Source organism: Grammomys surdaster, unplaced genomic scaffold (genome assembly GCF_004785775.1).
Source record: "Grammomys surdaster isolate TR1022 unplaced genomic scaffold, NIH_TR_1.0 125863, whole genome shotgun sequence".
Classification (NCBI taxonomy): domain Eukaryota; kingdom Metazoa; phylum Chordata; class Mammalia; order Rodentia; family Muridae; genus Grammomys; species Grammomys surdaster.
The window spans coordinates 3,221,011-3,243,586 of NW_021620689.1; the positions used below are offsets into that span (position 1 = coordinate 3,221,011).

At 41.9% G+C, this 22,576-nt stretch overlaps 1 protein-coding gene across 3 annotated transcripts in view; it reads left to right on the forward strand.

Moving 5' to 3' along the window:
- The first annotated feature begins 763 nt into the window (after positions 1 to 763).
- Macf1 (microtubule actin crosslinking factor 1) overlaps positions 764 to 22,576 on the forward strand; it is a 211,707-nt gene continuing 189,894 nt past the window's right edge. The window contains exons 1-3 of one of the 3 annotated variants that reach the window (XM_028790128.1): positions 764 to 897; positions 10,379 to 10,440; positions 20,547 to 20,636. In XM_028790128.1, the coding sequence (XP_028645961.1) occupies positions 831 to 897; positions 10,379 to 10,440; positions 20,547 to 20,636 (219 nt within the window). In that variant the 5' untranslated portion in view covers positions 764 to 830. The remainder of the gene's footprint in view (positions 898 to 10,378; positions 10,441 to 20,546; positions 20,637 to 22,576) is intronic. The other 2 variants (XM_028790130.1, XM_028790129.1) reach the window with 2 other exon arrangements.

A 22,576-nucleotide genomic window follows, 5' to 3' on the forward strand; every position in this document is an offset into this window, starting at 1 on the left:
AGTGAGAGGATATTGGAAAGGGAACGGGGCTTTGTGAGGTCACTTCTGGCTGGATGAGGGAAGGAATGGAGCAGCAAGCAAATTGTCTGATGCTGATGGAGTCTGCTAAGCTGATTGCCACTGGCTTGGGCTGGGCTGTTTTATAAAGAAGGTGGAATCAGAAGTTTTGGGCAACTGTAAGTTGGGGGAATGAAACTCTCTTTGGATCCTAGGAATCCCTTGACAGTGAACAGTGTCGGGGCTTGCCCATATGGCCTGAGACTGTCTCAGTTGTTTCAGTTGTTTTAGATGTGCTTCTGCCTGAGAAGGAGCAAGCCCAAGGAACAAGTCGTTGGGCAATGAATGCACTGTCCCTGACAATAGTAAGTAAGACATTTAGCTCACTAGCTCACCTACAACTGGCTAAGATGCCCCAGATCACAAGCTTCTGCTCTGCAAATTCAAAGGCCAGCTCCTTTCTCCCTAGGCTTATTTAATACCGTGATTGGAGTTTTGCATACAAAGCTCCCACTCCTTCATGCTATGTTGATCTGGAAATAGTGACTTGGTGCCACTTTCAAATAGTGTGTTCTCTACCTGGACCCAGCCTTTGGAAATGATCTGGGGAGGAGCTTCCTCTCTGACCTCAAGGGAAGAAGGAGGTCAGTAGGAAGTTGTGGGTGGAGTCACTTCTCTGTTCTTTTCTGTCCTGTGTGTTCCGTCACACAGCCCTTTAGCTGTCTGTCTGTCTCTGTTCACCTTTAAGCCCTTTGAGCAGCTGCAGAGGGTGCAGAGGCCACTAGCTGGAAGTCCTTTGGGACCCGATTTTCTAAGGTGGGGCCAGTGGAGCCATGTGGCCCAGTTTCCAAGATCAGCATGAGTTCAACGCCCACCTGGTGTGCCGCATGTGTTGCATGGGTTAGTATGTGAAGGGTTCTTGTCTTACAGCCTTGTGCTCTTTGACTCACTGGAATGCACCTCCTTTGAAGCCTTGCAGGCATTACACAACCTTTGGGCTTTTGAAATGTGGCGTAAAATAGACCTGGGTTCCCCACTTCCTGGGTACATCTTTGGCATGTAGGGCAATTAAGAGCCCAAGCTTTGGGTGTGGGGCTGTTTTATAGAGTGTGAATTCATGCTCATGCATCAGTCTCTGTCAGGAAGCCACTTTTGGTTATGTTGCACAGAGCTGAAAGACGGAGTATTTTTAGCAGAAGTTAGTTGGTTAGGGAGTTCACCTCTGAGGGAGGGAGGAGTCATGGCCTAAGTTTCCTCTTTGGGGCCTATTGCTAGTTGTTTTACATTTTTCTTTTTAGTTAAGCTAGAGAAACACATTTAGGATGATTTGGGAAAAGAATCTGTTGGAGGTCAAGGGCGGGGCCTGTTAGCATTTGCTTAGGTCCCTTGGCTAGGGAGGGGAGTTCATTAGATAATGTTCTGGGACCGTGACCCAGTGGTGTAGATTTTTTTGGATATATGTTTCCTGTGGGGTAGAGACTGGTGCTGGCCTGAGAGCAATCCCTCAGTTCCCAATGAAATGAAAAAGCTGAAATTAATGTATTTCATAGAGCTAAACTAACTCTTCTTTCTACAGCCAACCCAAACCAAAACTGTCCTTTACTCTGAAATTTCCTCCTACTTTTTACACCACCAAGCAGGTGAGATGTAATTAATTTGGGGAGTTTGCTGGTCAATAAGATAATGTGTCTTTTGATTTTATTCTTTTGGTTTTCTTAAAACAGAACAAAAGTGTGATCCAGATTGGGCCAATTTTTCTGATGTGGTTTGATTCAGAGGAATTCTGGGAAGAAACTAGAGAGGAACAGGGGGAAGATTCTGGTATCTCCTGCCTTCAGGGTCCGTGCTCCCAGACAGTGAGGTGTTTTTTTGAGGTGAATACTGTACCATGTTTATGGCACAGGAGAGGCAGCATTAGGCAGTTATTGCCTAGGTGTTTAGCTTTTTGTCTTTCTGGAGAATTCTTTCCTGGGACTCGAATGGAAGTGCTTAGAGATAAGCTCGGAGCCTAAAGGTCCCTTTTAGTAACTAACCAGGGAGCGTAAGGAACTTAGTCCAGAACCCCCACTGGTTTAAGGCAAAACCTTCTCCACCTTCACCCTTCATTCCCCAGAGCAGTGCTTCTCAGCCTTCCTAATGCTGCAACCCTTCTAATAGAGTTCATGGTGTGGTGACCACCAACCGTAAAATATTTTTGTTGATACTTTATATCTGTAATGTTGCTACTGTTATGAATCATAATGTAAATATCTGTGTTTCTGATGGGCTTAGATGACCCTTGCAAAAGGATTATTAACCCCCAAAGGGGTCGTGACCCACAGGATGAGAACCATTGTTTTAGAGGCCTAATAGTTAAGAAAGGAGCCACAATCACAACAGGAACTTGCTGCTCTACCGCTTAGTGGTTACACAGACTAAGACTAAGACAATTGCTTAATTTTCCTGTGCCCTGATTTCCTCATTGTTAAGAGGGGATTATAGCAGGCCCTTGTTCATGGAGTAGTTAGGAGTATATGATATTAAAGTGTCTTCCTTACACATTCATAAATACTAGCTGGTAGTTGTGGTAATGTGTGAAGTGCTTATAAGTCTGTGCTTCTCACTGTTCCTCTCATACAAGTTGGACTTGTGACGGTATGCCTGGGCACTGCAGAGAGAATTACTTTGGAAGCTCTTTGTTCCTTTGGGTGGATTGTCTGGTAGCTAGAGAAGATAGCTCTCCCCTAAGCTGGGCCTAACTCTACTCACAGACCTATGACTCTCTCCTGAGAATAGAAGCCAGATTTACAGCACTTGGGCTTTCTCAGAGGGACAGCTATGATTCTTAGTTTGCTTCAATTTGAATTCCTACTCCCCACAGACCCCCCCACCTTGTGTGTGTGTGTGTTTTGTTTGTTTGTTTTTGAGACAGGGTTTCTCTGTGTAGCCCTGGCTGTCCTGGCTGTCCTGGAATTCACTCTGTATACCAGGAAATCCTCCTGCCTCTGCCTCCCAAGTGCTGGGATTAAAGGCGTGCACCACTACTGCCTGGCTGTAGATAATTTGATATGGCTGGTTCACAGACCAGTATTAGTAACTGCTGGCCTAGTCTAACCTCCACATCTTGTAGATTATCCTCAAACTTAAGGGGGGGGAGGTATCATAAAAAAGGAGACTGAGAATACAAATTACAAACTTGCTCCTATACAATCTTGTCCACTTTTCTACCTCAATTGTCTGTCCTATCCATCCACCCAAGTATGTATATGTGTGTGTGTGTTTGTTTGTTTGTTTATGCATATGGATGTTTTGCCTGAATATATATATGTACACCATGTATGCACCTTCTTCCCGAAAAGGCCAAAGAAAGCCATTAGATTTCCTGAAGCTGGAGTTACAGATGGTTGTGAGCCATCATGTGGGTGCTAGGAATTGAACAAGCAAGAGCAACAGATACTCTAAACCACTGAGCCATCTCTCCAGCATCATTCTTCCTCAGTTCCTTTTTTTTTTTTTTTTTTTTTTCCTTCAAGACAGGGTTTCTCTGTATAGCCCTGGCTGTCCTGGAACGCACTCTATAGACCAGGCTGGCCTTGAACTCAGAAATCCGCTCTGCCTCCCAAGTGCTGGGATTAAAGGCTCGCGCCACTACCGCCTGGCTTCTTCTGTTTTCTGTTTTACTCCCTCCAACTTTGGCTTTTCTTTTTATTTTCACCATTGCATTTACCTTGGTTCCTTGGCTTTCTCGTTCCTTTTTTCTCTTCTACCATCTCCTATTTTTTGGATGGTAGGGATTAAAGCCTAGGTCTCAGGCATGCTAATCACAAATTCTACCTCTGAGCTACAAATGCTTATCCTGGTGTGTGTGTGTGTGTGTGTGTGTGTGTGTGTTGTCTGTGCTGATGGTGTATGTGCATGTGGGTATGCTCACTTCACACATAGGCAGCCATAGGCTAGAGGATGGTAGGTGTCTTCTTTTATTGCTTTCCACCTTCTTTTTGAAACAGGCTTTCTTCCTGAGCCTGATGCTCTGCATTTTGGCTAGGCTGGCTAACTAAGGAGCTTGGGATCCACCTGTCTCTGCATCCCAATGCTGGGATTATAGGTGTGCATCCATGCCTCGCTTTCATGTGGGTGCTGAGGATTCAAACTCAGGTCTTCATGGTTGCACAGGTTAGTGTTCTCACCCACGCAGCCATTTCTGCAGCCATCTGGTGTTTTTCTTTAATTAACTTTGATCCTGTACTTTCTGATTTTCAGTAGTCCAAACAACTCTTACTAATACAGATAAAGATATTTCTTTCTTAAGAAATAAGAACATTTTAATTTTGCATTGAAGATTCTAGAGTTGTCGTTTCCCTAAAATCCTAAGTAACTCTCATTGAAGCCTTCTTGGTTTCACTGATCCTTGAGAGTAGATGTTCTTTGTGAATCCCTGTCCTGACAGTTCACATTACTCCTTTCCCCTTGATTACACGGGACATTAGTGTGCTGGCTTGTACTAATTCCATGGAGGCAATATCTGTAGTGGCTACAAATCTATGACTTAGGATATAAAAACATGAATTTGTATTCTATTGCTTACTGTGTGACTTTGGAAAAAGCTATAAGCCTGCTGAGCATTACCGGAATATAAGTGAGAACAAATAGGGGCTGGAAACTTTATGGAGAGTGAGAAGGAATAGATAGCAGGCAGGGATCATCTGCGAGTGATCTTTAGATCCTAAGCTAACAGTTTGACTTCTGTCCTGAATGGGAGTATCAGGCTATGGCATTATGTAGAGTTGGGTTCAAATGTGACTCGTGTGATCTTGGGCATGTTGCTTGTCTTTATTGGGCTTTATTGCTCTATAAATCAGCATAGTAGCTACTTTATAGGGCTGCTGAACATCAGAAAGAGTATGTGGGGTGCTAAGCATATGCAAATAGATATTCAGTAGGCGCTAACTACTAATTTTTGTTTTGTTTTTTAGTCTTACTTTGTCACCCCCAAACAGCCTTGAACATGCATAGTCCTACTGTCCCAGTCTCTTGAGTGCTAGGATTATAGGTATGAGCCATCATACCCAACTTCAGAATCTACTAAATCAAAACTGAGACTACTAAATTAGAACCCACTGGAAGATTTTTAAGGCAGACAGACAGTAATAAGATGAGTTTTGGTAGAAACACTGCAGGCTGCTTGACAAGGATGGCTTAGAGCAGGGAAACCTGTTAAGAATAGGGAGAAGGAGGGGCTGGAGAGATGGCTCAGCGGTTAAGAGCACTGACTGCTCTTCCAGAGGTCCTGAGTTCAATTCCCAGCACCCACATGGTGGCTCACAACCATCTGTTAATGATATTTGATGCCCTCTTCTGGTGTGTCTGAAGACAGCTGCAGTGTACTCATGTATAAAATAAATACATAATTCTTTAAAAAAAATAAGGAGAAGGAAAGCATTTAGGGGCCTGAAGAGATGGCTCAGTGGTTAAGGACCTAAGTTCTGTTTCCAGCACCCATGTTAAGTGGCTCACAACTGCCTGTAACTCTTATGTTCAAGAGTTACACCTCTTTTCTTTTGGCCTCTGTGGGTACTTGCACTTACACAAGCACATATCCACAAAATTAGAATATTAAATAGATCTTTAAAAAAAGAGTAGCAGTCTTTCACTGCACCTCTCTTTTTTCCTCTTGCCTGCCTGTCTCCTTCCCTCCCTTTCTCCTTCCCTTTCTCTCTCTTCTCTCCATCCTTCCCTTTCTCCCTCCTTTCCTCTCTCCTTCCTTCCCTCCCTTCCTTTCTTCCTTTCCTTCCTTGTATGTTTGCATGCACACGCGCGCGCGCGCGCGCGCGCGCACACGCACACACACACACACACACACACCTATACTGAGGGTTTAACTTCAAGCCTCACACGGGACAAACAAGGCACTCAGCTGTATCCCTAGCTTGAGAATTTAATTATAGACAGGTAGAATTTCAGATGAGCATGAGATGAATGAAATGTTAGGAAGCGAAGTGAGTTAACTATATAGAGTAGTGCTTGGGTTAAAGGCCTGAAGTGAAGATATAGATTTGGGAATTTTCACTGTAGAGGTTGTAGATAAGACCAGTGGAAATAGTTGTAAATGACAAGTATTTGTAAGTTTTGAAAAGTAATATATCCCCTCCTCCCTCCCCCCGACCCCCCACTCTTTTTGTTTTGTTTTTTTGAGACAGGGTTTCTCTGTGTAGCCCTGGCTATCCTGGAACTCACTCTGTAGACCAGGCTGGCCTCGAACTCAGAAATCTGCCTGCCTCTGCCTCCCAAGTGCTGGAATTAAAGGCGTGTGCCACCACTGCCTGTCGGGGAAACGTTTAAAGAGTGAGCAGAAAAGAAGGAACAGCCGGAGGAGGAGGAAAACCAGAGTAGAGTGGAGTTTCAGATTGAAGGTGTAAATTGTTTTAAGGGGAAAGAAGCCAGGTGTGTATGCACACTAAGGATGCTGAAGCAGGATTGTCAGTTCAAGGCCAGCCTGAGCTATATCGGGATTTGGTGGAAGGTAAAGGAATGCTTGACCATGTCTTTTGCCACAGAAAATTAAAGAAATAAGCTGAATATGTTGGTGCCTTCTTATATTCCTAGCACTTAGGAGATGGGGGCAGGGGGATTAGGAGTTTAAGGCCAGTTTGGGCTCTATAAGATCCTGCCTTTAAAAAAGAAATTCCACTCCTTAAATACTGAGTAGGTTAAACGGAATTCTGTTTACTTTTTTCTTTTCTATCTGTGAATTGGCTAACCTGTGATAGTAACACAGTAAATATTTTGTTGTGTTTATGTGTATATGCTCTGTTTTCAGATAGTCTTATTGTATACTCCAGGCAGGCCTTGAACTCAAAAACTGTCCTGCCTCACCTTCTTAGTGCTAAGATTACGGTGTGTAACACTACACCCTGCTCTAAATGTATCATTTTTATAAACAAAATTCTCAAAAGCAAACAACAGAAAACATGTATTTTATTTTGCAATTAGAATCAAACTGTTCTTGGTCTTTGGGGCAGTTAATATAGTACAGCAAAATGAGTCTGGTGTGAGTAAAAGTGTAGTTCAGAATTTTGCTAGCTCTAGTATTTCCATTGTGGCTATCTGTCCTAGCATACATGTAGTACTTATTGAAGTTTGAGGAAGTTTGTGTATAAAATTAGCTTCTTACATAGAACTCAGTTCAGTATGAATGGTTATAAGTTATCATGTAGCAACAAGTGCTCTTAACTAATGACACATCTCACCAGCCCCAGTTATTGGCATTTTTACTACCAGAGTCTGAAGGACCTTGGAATTAGGTCTTTAATGAAGCTTTTATGCAGACAGTAAGAGAATAAACAAATAAGTTGTATTTTAAGGAATAACTATTACTTGGAGTGGTGGGAAGAGAAAATAGCATATTACAAAGGGAATAAATAGCATGTGTGTCATGATGAGAGGAGATTGGCTTGAAGCTGATTCTGATTCAATCTTCAGATGGTAGGACCAAAAAGGATGATGATGTTGGACCAAAGCAGCATCAAAAAAAAGAACTAGAGATGGTGGCATACAATGAGCAAGTTTAATAAGAATGCTGGTCTCAAATATCTACATGACTTCATTAAGTTAGAACCAGACTAGATCTAAAATAGATAAATTTCTAACACTTCTAAGCAAGAGTCAATAGGTAGAATTTACACAGAAGCAGACCCAAGTGCTTATTTACAGACCGTAAGTTGTAAAGTTGCTTTGTGATGTGATGGGTGCCCTTATCAGCTCCAGGGTGCCATGCGTGAGCTGGACAGACCTTTCAGCCCCGGTAGAAGATTACAAGGGAGTTAGAATGAGTAACTTGGGAGGTCAATATGTTAATTCTGAGATGTGTAATAGGGAGAGACTTAATTCCATGCAAACCAGGTGTCTTAAACATCATGACTGCCGGGTGGTGGTGGCGCACGCCTTTAATCCCAGCACTTGGGAGGCAGAGGCAGGCAGATTTCTGAGTTCGAGTTCGAGGCCAGCCTGGTCTACAGAGTGAGTTCCAGGACAGCCGGGGCTACACAGAGAAACCCTGTCTCGAAAAAAACAAAACAAAACAAAAAAAAACATGACTAAGAAGCAAGTTGGAGAGGAAAGGGTTTATTCAGCTTACACTTCCAAATTGCTGTTCATCACCAAAGGAAGTCAGGACAGGAACTCAAGCAGGACAGGAAGCAGGAGCTGATGCAGAGGCCATGGAGGGATGTTACTTACTGGCTTGTTTCTACTGGCTTTCTCAGCCTGCTTTTCTATAGAACCCAAGACTACTAGCCCAGGGATGGCACCACCCACAATGGGCCCTCCCCCCTTGATCACTAATTGAGAAAATGCCTCACAGCTGGATCATATGGAGGCATTTCCTCAACTGAAGCTTTTTTCTCTGTGATAACTCCAGCTTGTGTCAAGTTGACACACAAAACCAGCCAGTACAGCAGGAAAAGATTTAATCTAAAAACGATGTGAAGACTTTGTTGGGGAAAGAGAGAAAGCAATACAAACCCCCACATAAGAAGGGAGAGGGTTCAGAGTGGGCATGGTACAGTGAGACTTTCCCTAGGGGGTTCTGTTAAGAGAGTAACTGCTCTTGTCCAGAGTTTCATGTAAGCTTCTGCAGTTAATTAGGAACACTGGTGACTCTCATTAAAAACTCGCACCTTTCTTCTGAAATTCTCTGACTTGAGGAAGAAATGGAAAGAGCCAAGCAGTGCTATTGAAGTGAGAGTCCCTAAGGACAGTCAGTGTGCCCCATCATGTTGTCTACTATGAGGTGAGCTAACATTCAAACTTCGTAATGAATAGGGTACAATGAGTAGTTGAAGATCAAGCATCGTTAACGGGGACGACATGGGGCATGATTCCGTGAATCATGTATGAGCATGTATGAGACTCTGGGGTTAATCCCTAGCATGCCCCTCCCCACAGAAAAGAAGAATAGCTAGGAAGTATTAGGTATTTTGCTTTCTTTTGTTTGAGACAAAAGTCTGCTGTATCCTAGGCTGGATTCTAACTTCCTTTGTAGCCAAAATGGTCTTGAACTTCTGACCAGTCTTCCTGTCTCCACCTTCCAGGGGCTGTAATTACAGCATGTACCACCATGCCCATTCATGCTGTGCTGGGGATCAAACTCAGGACTTTACAAGTACTCTGTCAACTGAGCTACATGCCCAGCCCTGTATGGTAGACTGATAAAGATGACTGCTTTTTATATTTGGAGGAGTGGGGCTCAGAGTATGGTTCCTGATGAAGTTCAGTGGAGTCAAGTAGGCTCATATACATGGCCAACATTCAAGCTGACATCTGTCTCTCTGTCTGTCTGTCTGTGATGTGAATCTAGTCTCTAGAAAATATCTGTGAGATTTCCTACATGTCAGTGAGGGTGGCAGGGAATGGTCAGTAACAGTGAGGGTGATTTATTTTATGGTTTTGTTTTATTTTTACTTTTAAAAATTATTCTTAGGAGATGGCAAAATGGTTCAATGGAAAAGGTGTCTGTCTCTATCTTTGTCTTTTGTCTCCCTCTACCCCGCAATAAAATGTAATAGAAATTTAAAGTAATTATTAACATATTTATTGTATAAAAGGTGGGCTTTATTATGTTTTTACCCACATATATGATGTATTTTTGCCCAGAGAGGATAATTGAAATAGAGTGCTGTATGGATGGTGTAGGCTTCAGATAAATAGGAAAGAATCAGGCCTGTCACTCAGTTCCTGAACTTGGCTCTGGGGAATTGCTGAAGTGAATCTTCCATAGAAATGGTTGTCTGTGGGGCAGTCATTATCAAGTACTGACAGAACTGAGGTTTCTGTTAAAGAGGTTTTTCAAGGGGGTGGTGTGTGAGAAAGAGGAAGAGTTTGTTATCTAGGAGAAGGGAGAGATGCTCAGCGGAGCTAACCTGGGTGGCTTTTGGGGATGGCTGGGTGCTGAGGAAGTGAGAATGGAGTACTGGGCACAAGAGGAGGAGCAGTGCTACATGGATAAAGTGATGCAGGAGGAGAGACGAGAGGATTGTAGTGTCTGTACTATGCCCCAAGCTTTCCCACTCCTCTCTTGCTACTGTTTGTAACTTTTGCCTGTTGTGAGGAATGCAGGAGATCAGTCACTGTGCTCTCTGCTCCACTCAAATTATTGTGCTGAGGAGACATTGCAATGACAAGGTTTTGCATTCATGTGATTCTGTACAATCTATAAACTGGTCATAATCAAAAAAGAATAAAAGATGTTTCAATGAGCTAGATCTTTCTAATGAGAAGTCATTGTCCCATGGCTCTGTACCTTTTATATTGGTTCTAGGTAAACTGGGAAGTGGACATGGCCCAGGTGTGGGAACTTGCTGCTGGATAGCACTAAGTCAGAACCTCTTCTGTTTTTCTTTTACAGATGAGCGGGACCGGGTGCAAAAGAAAACATTCACCAAGTGGGTCAACAAGCACTTGATGAAGGTAGGATTCTTTCTTTTCTTTTCTTTTCTTTTTTGTTTTTTGTTTTTTTTTTAGTTTTTTGTGACAGGGTTTCTCTGTGTAGCCCTGGCTATCCTGGAACTCACTCTGTAGACCAGGCTAGCCTTGAACTCTTGAACTCAGAAATCCGACTGCCTCTGCCTCTCAAGTGCTGGGATTAAAGGCGTGCGCCACTACCGCCCAGCGGTAGGATTCTTTCATATGTTTCCCTAGCTTTTCTGTGTGTGTGTGTGTGTGTGTGTGTGTGTGTGTGTTCTTGTAAATGTGGAAACCAAAGCTTGATGTCGATTGAGTTTTCCATTTTATTCATTGAGGCAGAGTTCACTGATAAAGTTAGTCTTGCTAGCCAGCTTGCTTTGAGGACCCCCTGTGTCTGCCTTCTGAGGCTGTAATTGCAGGCAGGTACCATACCTACCCAGCATTTATGTGGGTATCTGAAATCCAGGCTTCATGCTTTTCTTGCCCCCATCCTGCCTCCAGTCTTCGTGCTTATGTGACAAACACTATCTCCTCTTCAGCAGTGTTGCATGTACTACCCCAGCACAGTGGGGTTACTGACACCAGGCGATGGCTCCTAAGATTCTGAGAACACCACTTCTAACTTTGAATAAAAATTATTCAGATGTGGCAAAGCACATCTGAGAGCCACATGGCTCTAAAGGCACAGACAAAAAGTTTGACTTCTTTTTCTCAGTTGGGTTATCTGTTCATGAAACCTTACCAAAGGTGGTTACATAATCAGACATAACTCCTTAGGACCGCTGGTTCAGTGGCAGCTACAGTGAGGGTGATTTTCAAAGCACAAAACCTGATAAAAAAAACCCTTTCCTCTTTACCTCAAACCCCAGATGTATCTTTCCCATGTGTCCTTGATGGACTCATCTGGATGTCCAGGCATTTCCTATATTTGACACATCTTAAATTGCTAAATACCTTGTTTGTTGTCCAGGTCAGGAACCTAGATTAATATAGTAATAGTAATCTGTCTGCCCCTTGTTACCCAACCCAATAATTCAACTCAGAAAGGTGGCTTGCTTCTGTGTTCTCCACACTTGTCGCTTCTGTCCCTGCCCAGGGCTTCTTCATTTCTTGCTTTGACCACTGTAATAGTTTTCTAACAAATGTTGTGCTATTAGTATTAGTTCATTGATGATTTCCAATAATTCAGACGTTTTATAGTAAGTCTTTCTCATGGATTAGCTTACAGTCCTTCAGTGACTGTGTGGAGTGTTCTATTAATAACCGTATTTTATCAGTAAGGAAAATGAGGTTCAGGAGGTGTGCAGCTTGTTCAAAGTCACACTACTAAAAATAAGCAAACTGAAAATTTAAACCTCAGGCAATTAAAGTTTACAGCACATATTCTTAACCTGTAAAACTGGCTCTGGCTTCTGCCTTTTGTGTGTGTTGGGGGGGCATCAGTGTGTTTAATTAGGGTTTTCTCAACGTATCAGTGGCTGCTGCTAAGAAAGTGTCTTTTCTTCAACAACCATTAACTGCCTGTCAGCCTAAGGAGAGGTGGGACCATTGCACACTTTCCTACACCCCCCCCATCCGGCCCCCACCCCTTAGTGCCAAATTCCTCTCCTATCTAAAGCTCTTGCTGAACTGTGAGGCAAGCTATTTTATTTCTTATCTTTGCTCTGCTCTCCTTCAGGCTGTTTTTCCGTATCAACTTACTATCTTTAAATAAATATTTCCCTGACTCTCCCTCGTAGAATCAATTATCCTTTCCTTTGTGTACTTCCTTGTATTTCTTATATACTTCTGTTACACTATTTTGATGCCTTGCTCTGAGTCTTTCTGCTAGATTGATATTTGTTTTTTTGTTTTTAGATTGTATCTTTATTTCCATTGCTGTTAGAATGTACTCTGATAAAACAAATTTAGAGGAGAAAGGGTTTATCTGGCTACAATTCCAGGTCACAGCCCATCATTATGGGAAGCCATAGCAGGGACTTGAAGCAGTAAGTTACATTGCATCTATAGTCAAAAGCAGAGGAATAAATGCACACATGCTTGCTCTTAACCAGTCCAGGGCCCAGCCCACAGTCTACCCACACTTAGGGTGGGTCTTCACATCTCAGTTAACCCAATTAAGAAAAATATCCACAGGCATGCCTAGAGGCCAACCTTTTCTAGGCAGCCCTTCCTTGAGACTCTCTTTCCAGGTGAATCTAGGTTGTGTCAAGTTGAGAATTAAATCTAACCATAATGTGTCTTGTTTTGTGTAGTGTCAGGAAAAAAAAAAAGACAGGTGAAAGAGGGTGGAGGAAAGATAGCAATCTTTAATAATAAAATAATAAAAGATTATTTACTACTGTAAATTCCAAGAGTGGCTACCTGTTATCTCTATTTGATGATACAGATGGTATGCCTCTCTGTGATTCAGAGTCCTTCTCGACCTGCCCAGCTTCATTTCCAGAGAGTTTCTTCTATGGATCGTATTCGGTAGTCACACCAAGAACTTACTGCTCCCTAAAGTCTTTGCACTTTTATACTGCTCTCTTAGTTCCTCTTCCTAGAAAGCACACCCCAGTCTCCTGTGCCCAGCCACTGCCTGTTGACCGTTTTTGGCTGAGGATAGAATCTTTCTGATCTTCTGACCTGCATTCCTTAGACTGTCACTTAATTTCCTCTCTATTGTGTTTCCCTTGGAGTAGATGCCTGTGTGTTTGCATACTGTCTCACTTTAGAGACCATGATAGTATAGTGTTACTTTTCTGCAAGCACTGGGACATGAGAGAGAGAGAGAGAGATATCCAGTAAATATCTGTTACCTTGAGTAAATAATAGTAGTTGTGCTTTATAGCTTACGGAATGCATTTTATCTGATTTTCTTTTTACAATAACCTCTCAAAAAAACCACCTGCCTAAATAGTGAAGCTATCTTTTGTGGATTTTAGAATACAATCCTCTCAGTTTTCACTACAAAAGTGGGTGAAAATTAGGGAGATGAGATGACTTCCCTGAGATCATGCAGTTAGTGAGAGGCTGAGGTAAGGGACATTCCTTTTTTTTTTTTTTTTGGTTTTTCGAGACAGGGTTTCTCTGTGTAGCTCTGGCTGTCCTGGAACTCACTTTGTAGACCAGGCTGGCCTCGAACTCGAACTCAGAAATCCGCTTGCCTCTGCCTCCCAAGTGCTGAGATTAAAGGCGTGCGCCACCACTGCCCGGCCAAATGCTTTTTTTCATTGTAAGGGACATTCCTAAGTTGCGTGACTAAAACTACTATGCCTTTCTACTTAACGTGCCCTCAATACCTCATACTTGTCTTAACAGTTGGATGAACCAAATGTCCTGACTCAAGCTGGACTCCTAACTTTGTATTTGGATTCAAATGCTCTGGCTCGCTGATGGTCCTTTGTGCTGATAGGCCTTTGCCTCAGTGCTGTGTGATGGCAGCAGGCCTGGGAAAGGGACCCAGAGGAACACATCACAGCATCATCAGACATTGGAGGCCAGCCAGAGCTTTGCTTAACCTTGCCTGTTTTTTTGTTTGTTTGTTTTGTTTGTTTGTTTATCATTTTCTAGGCTGTCAGATTTAAAGTTCCAACAGCACTTTTTCATCTTGTAATATTGAGGGAGGGAAGGAAGGAGAAATGAGAGAGAGAGAGAGAGAGAGAGAGAGAGAGATCGATCTGTATTAAATTATTTGAACTTTGTGGGTTGAAAGTTAGGGAGCAAAATTTTGTGAAACTCAGGCAACTTTTGGTTGGCTATGCAAGTACACTCAGATTAATTCTTTGGCCAATAGGTCAGTGTAAGAACAAAGCCAAATAAGCTTCTCTTTTTAGATTTAGTTGATCTAGAACTCTTGTGCTCTAGAGTAAGAAAACTAACTTCTTTATTGATTGTAAGCAGGACTGATCCAATCTTAGAAGGATTTGTTAGGAATATAAGCATCTGAAATATATAAACAACCTAACTTAAAATGCAAGCCCACAAACTTAAAAGTTGTTCTTTGTGCAAGAATCACCAAAAAAGGAGAAACAGGCCGTGGTTAAATTTTGTCTATATTGATAATACAGAGATTTGTCGAAATTGTGGTAGCTTATAAAATAGATCTCCCCAAAGAGACTCCCAAGAAAAGGATGGGATGCCAGGCATGGTGTGCCATAGCTGCAAACCTAGCAGTTAGGGAGGGAGGATTGCTGTGAGTTCAAAACTAGCCTGACCTATAAAGAAGTCACAGTGTCAAAACAAAAGGGATGTGATTATCTTTCCTCAGATATGTTATTTCTCTGCCAGTAAAATAAGCCAATTCAAGCCAAATTATATATGTATCATTTGTGTACACACACACACTCAGGTTTATTGGGAAGCTGCTCTCAGTTGGGTGAACTCACTGGCCACAAGGAAGGAATCAAGGGGGGAGGAGAAGAGGAAAAGAGAAGGAAGGGGGGGGTTGTAGAGAAGAAGAGGAGGAGGAAGAGGAGGGAGAAGAGGAGGGAGAGGTGGTGGAGGTAATGGTGGTGGTGTAAGAAGATGATGACAGAGAAGGGAGGGGCCAGAATGTCACGATTATACAGGGTAGTGCCTCTGGGGAAGGGCAGCCTAGCTCCTGGGCTGGAAAGTTCAGTGTTGATGGTGGGGTATGTCAGGTAGAGGCTAAGGGATGCTGGGAAAACTTGGATACCAGGTCTTCTGTGGTATGTAAAATATGCACCTTGACCCCTTGGCTCACATCTGAAACCCAACAGGTAGAATGATTCTTTTCATTTTTATTCAAGTGTGTAGTCTAGGGGCCACAGACCTTGGTATTTTAGTAAGAATTCCAGTAATACCAGCATATATTTCCAAATGCTCACTGTCCTTCCCAACTCTTCACTTTTCTTCCTCTTTCCTGCCCCCTGCCTCCTCTCCCCTCCTTTTCCCTTTGTGTTGTATGGTTTATCAGACAGAGTCTCACTCAAGCCCAGGTGGCCTCAAGCTTACCTGCTTGCTATCCCAGTTGTTCACGTGCTGATGGGTGGTACCACATGCGACCTCCCTGCCTGACTGAGGACCCATTTGAATATAGGGTAGCTAAGGAGTCCCAGCACTGCCTGAAATGCAGCTTCTGCTCAGGCTACCTGAGAAGAGGATTTGCTCCTCTCCAAATGGCATATAGATTTTTACATTCTTCCCCTCTAACTTGGCCTTAACTATAGATTCTCCACTTCTATGCTTAAAGCTTGTCTATTACAAGTGGTAAGCAACCTTTTGTGGATTTTACATCATCATCATCATCATCATCATCATCATCATCATCGAACTTCCATCAGTCAAAGTTGACTAGTATTATTACCTTTTAGAGTCCTCAGTATTGGAAGAATTCTTTTTCTTTCTTTTTTTTAAGATTTTTTTTTTAAATCCCCTTCCCCAGCCACTTGAGTAGCTGAGACTACAAGATACGTTCCTCTGAGTTGAGCACATCCTCTGAGTCCAGAGACAGAGAGGTCACTCTTCTTCTCACTCACCTGGCTTTGGTGGGCATTATTGGGCTCTACTTATGCCTTCTATTAAGCACAAGTCTTTTTGAGTAAAAGTTAGCTGTCATCTATTTTTTAGTATGTTAGACTTTGTCTTAAAGAGAAATGTACCTATTACTCAATCTGGACTTCCCTCTTGCACTTTAGAAACCCACTAATTCAGAAATCCATCTAGGTTACCAGGCTGGCTCATTCATACTTCTCCTATATTTTTATGTAAGTGTAGGTTCCCTTGACTCTGTGTTTTTACTGTACTGAGAATTAAACCCCAGGACTTGCACACGATACACAGGCACTAAACACCACATCCTTTACCCATCTTTTCAAAAATGGACATGAGAATATGAAACACACTTTCATGGTTTTTTTGTTTTTGTTTTTTTTTGTTTTTTGTTTTTTGTTTTTTTTTTTTTTTGAGACAGGGTTTCTCTGTGTAGCCCTGGCTGTCCTGGAACTCACTCTGTAGACCAGGCTGGCCTCGAACTCAGAAATCCACCTGCCTCTGCCTCCCAAGTGCTGGGATCAAAGCCGTGCGCCACCACCGCCAGGCCCAGAAGAAGTTTTAAAACATGAAAGTAAGCCAGATTTCTTTAGAAATCCATAGAACCATAGAAGCCTTTAAATGGGAAGAACACAGCTAAAAATAGGGCTCTGTGGTCTGGACCCAGCTCTGACACTTTCCAGCAGTGGTGCGTGTCTGTAGGCCCAGGTGCTTGGGAAGCAGGGGTAGAAAGATCGTGTGGGTCAGGTATTCAAAGTGGCCTAGACAATGCATTAGGACCCCATTTCAAAGACAAAACAAGCCCAAAAGAAGACTCATGTATACCAAGTTAAAAGTGTGAGAATTTTTTTTTTTTTGGTTTTTCGAGACAGGGTTTCTCTGTGTAGCCCTGGCTGTCCTGAACTCACTCTGTAGACCAGGCTAGCCTCGAACTCTCGAACTCAGAAATCCGAGAGAATTTTTTTTTTTAATGGAAAGGCGTGAATGGTGTAGTTTTTGATACAAAGTTCCTCTAGTCCATGTTGGTCTTCAACTGCCTCATCTTCCTGGTTTTACTTCCTGAGTGCTGGAATTATAGATATTTGCCACTATGCCTGTCAAAAATGTGATTAAAAAGTAATAAATCTCTTCTTTGATTCAGTTGTCCCTTTTCATAATCAACTATTAATTCTTTTCTAGCCGTTACAAAAGATCTATTTTTATTTGTGTGTGTGTGCACACGTGCGTGCATGCACATGCAAACCTATCGGTGTGCCAGTGTGCCATGAGTGTGTAGTAATACCAGAAGAAGTCATTGGATCCCTGGAAGCTGGAGTTCTATGTGGTTGTAAGCCACCTTACATGATGCTAGTAATTAAACTCAGGTCTTCTGGAAGAGCAGAAAGTATTCTTGAACTCTTAAAAAAAAAGATACCAGAGAGTGAACCAAGGGGTTTGTTCATGTCAGACTAGCTCTTCAGCACTGAGCTATGTTACCAGGTCCTGACATTTTTTTTAACTTTCCATTTATTAATTTATGGTATGATTTCAGTTATATCCTTAAATGTCATATTCCTTGAAAATGTCTTCCCTCTGCCCACTTGTATGATTGCATGTACTCACAAACAGCAACTTACACTAATTTATAGGGGCAGAATACATTATCTTAAAGGGTCAGCAAGATGGGTTAGTGAGTAAAAGCACTTGCTGTGGTTGCCTGATGACCTGTGTTTAATTCTGGAGTCTCACTATGGACAGAGAAAACTGGCTCCTGAAGTTGTCCTGATCTCCATAGACATGAGCCACACACAGACGGGGGCACACACACACATGCACATGCACACACATATATGCACATACACACACAAAGCACACATAAAATGATGAGAATGATAATAATGACAGTTGTAGGCGTTGCCCTCCCTGAGCCTTGCAGCACTTTGTGCTACAGCCCCTCCCTGGAGTGTCCTTTCTTGTTTCATCTTTTCTCTGCTTCTCTTATTGCTTCTGCCTTTTCTTTGCTCAGTTTCTCCCCGCCTGGCCTTTATTGATTGCTTTTCCACTGCTGCCTGCCAACTGTGGCTTCTCCCTGAGGCTCTACCCTGACACTGTTCTTCCTTGTCTAGAAAGCCCAGTCGTTCCCACGTCTTTAATGCATGTGACTTCCGAAGTGAAGTTCTCAGCTGACCCAGGTTGAGTGCTGATGGTGCCACCTGCTTTAAGAACATTTGGAGGTCTTTTCTCTGCATTTTAAACTTGCTGTATTTAAATTTTAATTCCTCTAGAACTTTTCCCTTCTAACTTTCATGATCTGTTCATTTGCTGGTACTGAACTATACAGTTTTTCTACAACAAAATCTTGAAACATTGAGTCATTTGAGGGAAGAACATTGAGCTGCTGGTTTGGTTTTGCTCTGTAGACTTATGAGAGCCAAATGCTAAATTTCCAGCAATTTTGTAAGTTGGTTGTGAAATACAATCATTAAAATTAAGTTAAAAATTTATAATTAAAATTATATAAAATAAAAGCCATACATACATGAAGTTTTTCACATATGACACCTTGAAGTTGGTTTTGGTGGAAGTATTTTTACGATGAAAATCAGCAGTGCTACTAAATCTGAACCACATGTCTGCTTGTTCATTGTCTAGAATGAAGACAGCGATGGAGAAAGTATTATATTGTACATAAATTTTAAAGTGTTTAGGTCTAGATCCAGTACAATATTCTGTTTTTTTTTTTTTTTTTGAGTCATGGTTTCTCTGTGCAGCCCTGGCTGTCCTGGAACTCACTCTATAGACCAGGCTGGCCTCGAACTCAGAAATCCTCCTGCCTCTGCCTCCCAAGTGCTGGGATTAAAGGCGTGTGCCACCACCGCCCGGCATATTCTGTTATTTGAAAGCTATTCATCATAAATCAGTTTCTACAACTGCGATCTACTGTCATTTTATCTCCTTACCCTCCCACCCCTCACCCCATTTTTTTTTCTTGAAATGTCTCACATAGCTCAGTCTGGCCTCAGGCTCACTAAATAGTTGAGAATGACTTCAAGCTTTTACTTGTTCATTTGTTGTTTGTTTGTTGATACAGGGTTTCTCTACATAGCCCTGGTTGGCCTGGCTGGCCTCAAACTCAGAGATTTGCCTGACTCTCTGCCTCTTGAACATTGGGATTAAATGTACCACCTCTTGTGTATTCCTCCCAAGTGCTAGGATTATAGGTATATGTCATTAGCCTTGTTTATGTACTGCTAGGGATTGAACCCAGGGCTTTCTGCATGCTAGGCATCACCAGTCCAGGCAAACTGCCCCCCTGCTTCTCTCTGTCACACACACACACACACACACACACACACACATACATATACGTGTGTGTGTGTGTGTGTGTGTGTGTGTGTGTGTGTGTATGTAGCCGCTTCCATCCACCTTGTTTTTAAGGCAGGAGTTGTCACTAGGATCTGAGATTTTCCAATTGTCTAAGTTGGTTGGTCAACAAGAATGTCTAATCTCTTGTACTGTGATTGTAAGTGCTTGCCATTGTATCCAGCATGCTTTGTATGACTGCTAGGGATCAAATTCACTTCTTCATACTTATAAGGTAGATACATTGTAGACTAAGCTGTCTCTCTAACTCCAAGCTTACTTTTTATTTTGAGTCAGGGTCTCACTTTAGCCTAGTGAGAGTGCAGCCTAGTGCAGCCTCCGCCTCGCAATGCTAGGGTTATAAGTATCTACCACCATGCTGAGCGTGAACTCATTACTTCTGAAAATAGACTTTCTTTTTCTACCTAGAAAATTATTTATGTAGAAATTGTTTCTTCCTATTTTTACAGTCTTCTCCTGGTGTCACTTAGTGAAATTGTTGCTAAACAGAAGACCCATGGTAGCTAAGCCACAAGACTTGCCCTTCTCCGCTCTTCTGTGAAGTAGGAATAGTAACTTAGCCAAAAAGACCAGGCTGAAGTCAAGACTTCTCCTTTGTGAGCTTTAGCAGTACTAAATCCTCATGTCCAAAATAGAAACAAAATAGAGCAATTTTCACAGATGTGAATGATATGAGGTAAAATAGAAAGCATTTAGTACCTACCATGTATTTACCATCGTGTAGTTAGAGAATTTAATGTATTTCAAGTTGTACAATTAAAAAATTAAAGATAACTCTCATTCATTATTAGAAATATATGGAAGAGAAGGGTCAAGTTGAAGTACTCTGAGTGAAATGTTGGCTGCCTGGCCCTTGGATCTTTCTTAGTGCCCTGGAAGGATTTTCTGACACTGACTGGACTCATCTAGCCATCGTAGCCCTCCACCAACCACATTTTACTCCATAGTCATCCTTCATATAGTTTCAGGGTAGATGAGTTCCCATCTCCTTTTTCAGACTTTCTAGAATATTGTCCAGTGTTGTTTAGTATATGATCAATCTGGCTTTAGCTTAGAAAGCACATATGGTGCACTAAAAACACTATTATTCCATATAGATTTTACTCAAACTTGGAAATTCCTGAGTTTTATTATTGCTTCTTGATTCAAATTTTTTAATTCATAGATTTATCTAGAACTATACATTCTCTGGAGGATGATCAAATGATTCTAGATCAGGTAACGACTGGCTTGTCATACTCTCCTTACAGGTTCGCAAGCACATCAATGATCTCTATGAAGACCTTCGGGATGGACACAACCTGATCTCCCTGTTAGAGGTCCTCTCGGGCATCAAACTGGTGAGCTTCTTTCTTCTAATGAGAGCCCTGAAAGCAAGGCTGCCTGTAGCAGGAGCCTTTAGTGCTCGCTCCATTTGGTGGGAGGGAGTTGAAGAGTTATTGATGCACTTTATTTCTAACTCAGGCATATAGTTTACAGGTGACATCACCTCAATTTATGCATTATGTATTGTCATGTGAGGCCTGTGTACCCTGAGCCCTAAGGATTTAACCTGAGACCTCACACCTGTTAGAAGGCACTGTCTAATTAAACTATGTCTCCAGCCTTAGGTCTCATGCCTTGATAAAATCAGAAATAGTTATATTTTGTACTGCCTGACATCTTCTTAGTCATTCCTCATCTCTCTCTAGATACTAACCTTTCAGGAATGTTATATTCATGTTTAAAGGTTTTTTTGAATGAATTTCATTTTTCTTCCTATAGGCTTTTTTCTAGTTTGTATAGACTCCCCTTTTCTCTATTATGTTTTTGTCTTTTTCTTCTAATTTTCTGTGTTTAGCTAAGCATTTGAAGTTTAATGTAAGAACCCAGGTGTTTGGAGTTTCTCCCACTTTCCTCCATGATTTGTTGAGTCTAACAGATGTGGAAAAGTGGGCCTGAGCATGTCTTCATAAAGCAGTACTTAATAGGCTCCTTAGATAATTAAATATGCTGGCCTTGTCCCCATGCTCCTGGGAAACCCTTTCCCATAGAGATTCCTGGCTGAGCCTTCTGGCCTGTCAAATAGCTCTTACACTTGCTTTGTTTAAGGGACTAAAATAACATTCCTTTGGCCATTGTTTCAAATGTCTTAGTGCAATGGAAGCAAGTGTTCTTTGTGGTTTAGTGTCTTTCTCTCAGATGCTATAGGCAGTGCAATTTTCATTGAAAATGTTCACACTTGAGCATTGGAAGCATCTGTGGGGGAAAGAGATCTGCAGAGGCACACAGTGCAAGCACTCTAAATCTCAGCCCACTCAATGCTTCTGGTGGGTTCTTAGTCACTGTTTGCTGTGTTAAGAGATAGTATTTGGCACACTAGATTTCATTGTTTATGTGATGTTCAACTCCTTCTAGGATTGGGGATTGGCTTCCTGAGCTCTTTGTTTTGGGTTTACTTTAAAAACAAAAACAAACTCTTGGTAGTACAATTATTCATACGTATTTTTAGTGGTCAGAATTGCCCTAAGTCTTTGTTAGCATAGCTAGCATGTGTAGTTCCTGTTTCTCGTCTGGCCTTCATTTATTTTTTTTAAGATTATTTTTAAGATTTATTTATATATTTTATGAATGCTTTATGTGCATGTAAACCAGCATGCTAAAAGAGGGCATCGGATCTTTATAGATGGTTGTAAGCTACCATGTGGGTGCTGGGAATTGAACTCAGGACTTCTGGAAGAGTAACCAGTGCTCTGAACCACTGACTGGCCTTTATTTATTAACCTAGTAAGATATCAGAATTCCATTCTTCTCTGCTGGACGTTATTCTTCAGCACTCATTCGGTATATCTCATACAGTTGGTAGGTGTATCAACAGTGGTTTTCATATTGTAAACTCGTTCTTTCTGATGATACTGTGTACCACACAGGGCAAAGGTGCTCCCATTTAACTTCTCTTCTTAACCTTTGAAGATATGTGGGTGTTTATGGAGATACTCATATCATCTTCTCACCAGAAAGCATCTGATGTCTTTCAGAGTTGTTCTTGTCATTGCTTCTAATCATAGCAGAATCACAAATATAGGGTGGGTGGACATGAAGAATTGAAGATGTGCTCAAAATAAGAACATTCAGTGTCTTCTGCTCTGCTGTTGATCTGATTTTTTTCTTTCTTTTGGAGGTGGGAGGTTTTTCATTTTTAGATAAAAATTATTCATTTCTCTTTTGCGTGTGTGTGTGTGTGTGTGTGTGTGTGTGTGTGTGTTTTCTATTCCTCTGTTGTGTTTTCTTTGGTTGTTGG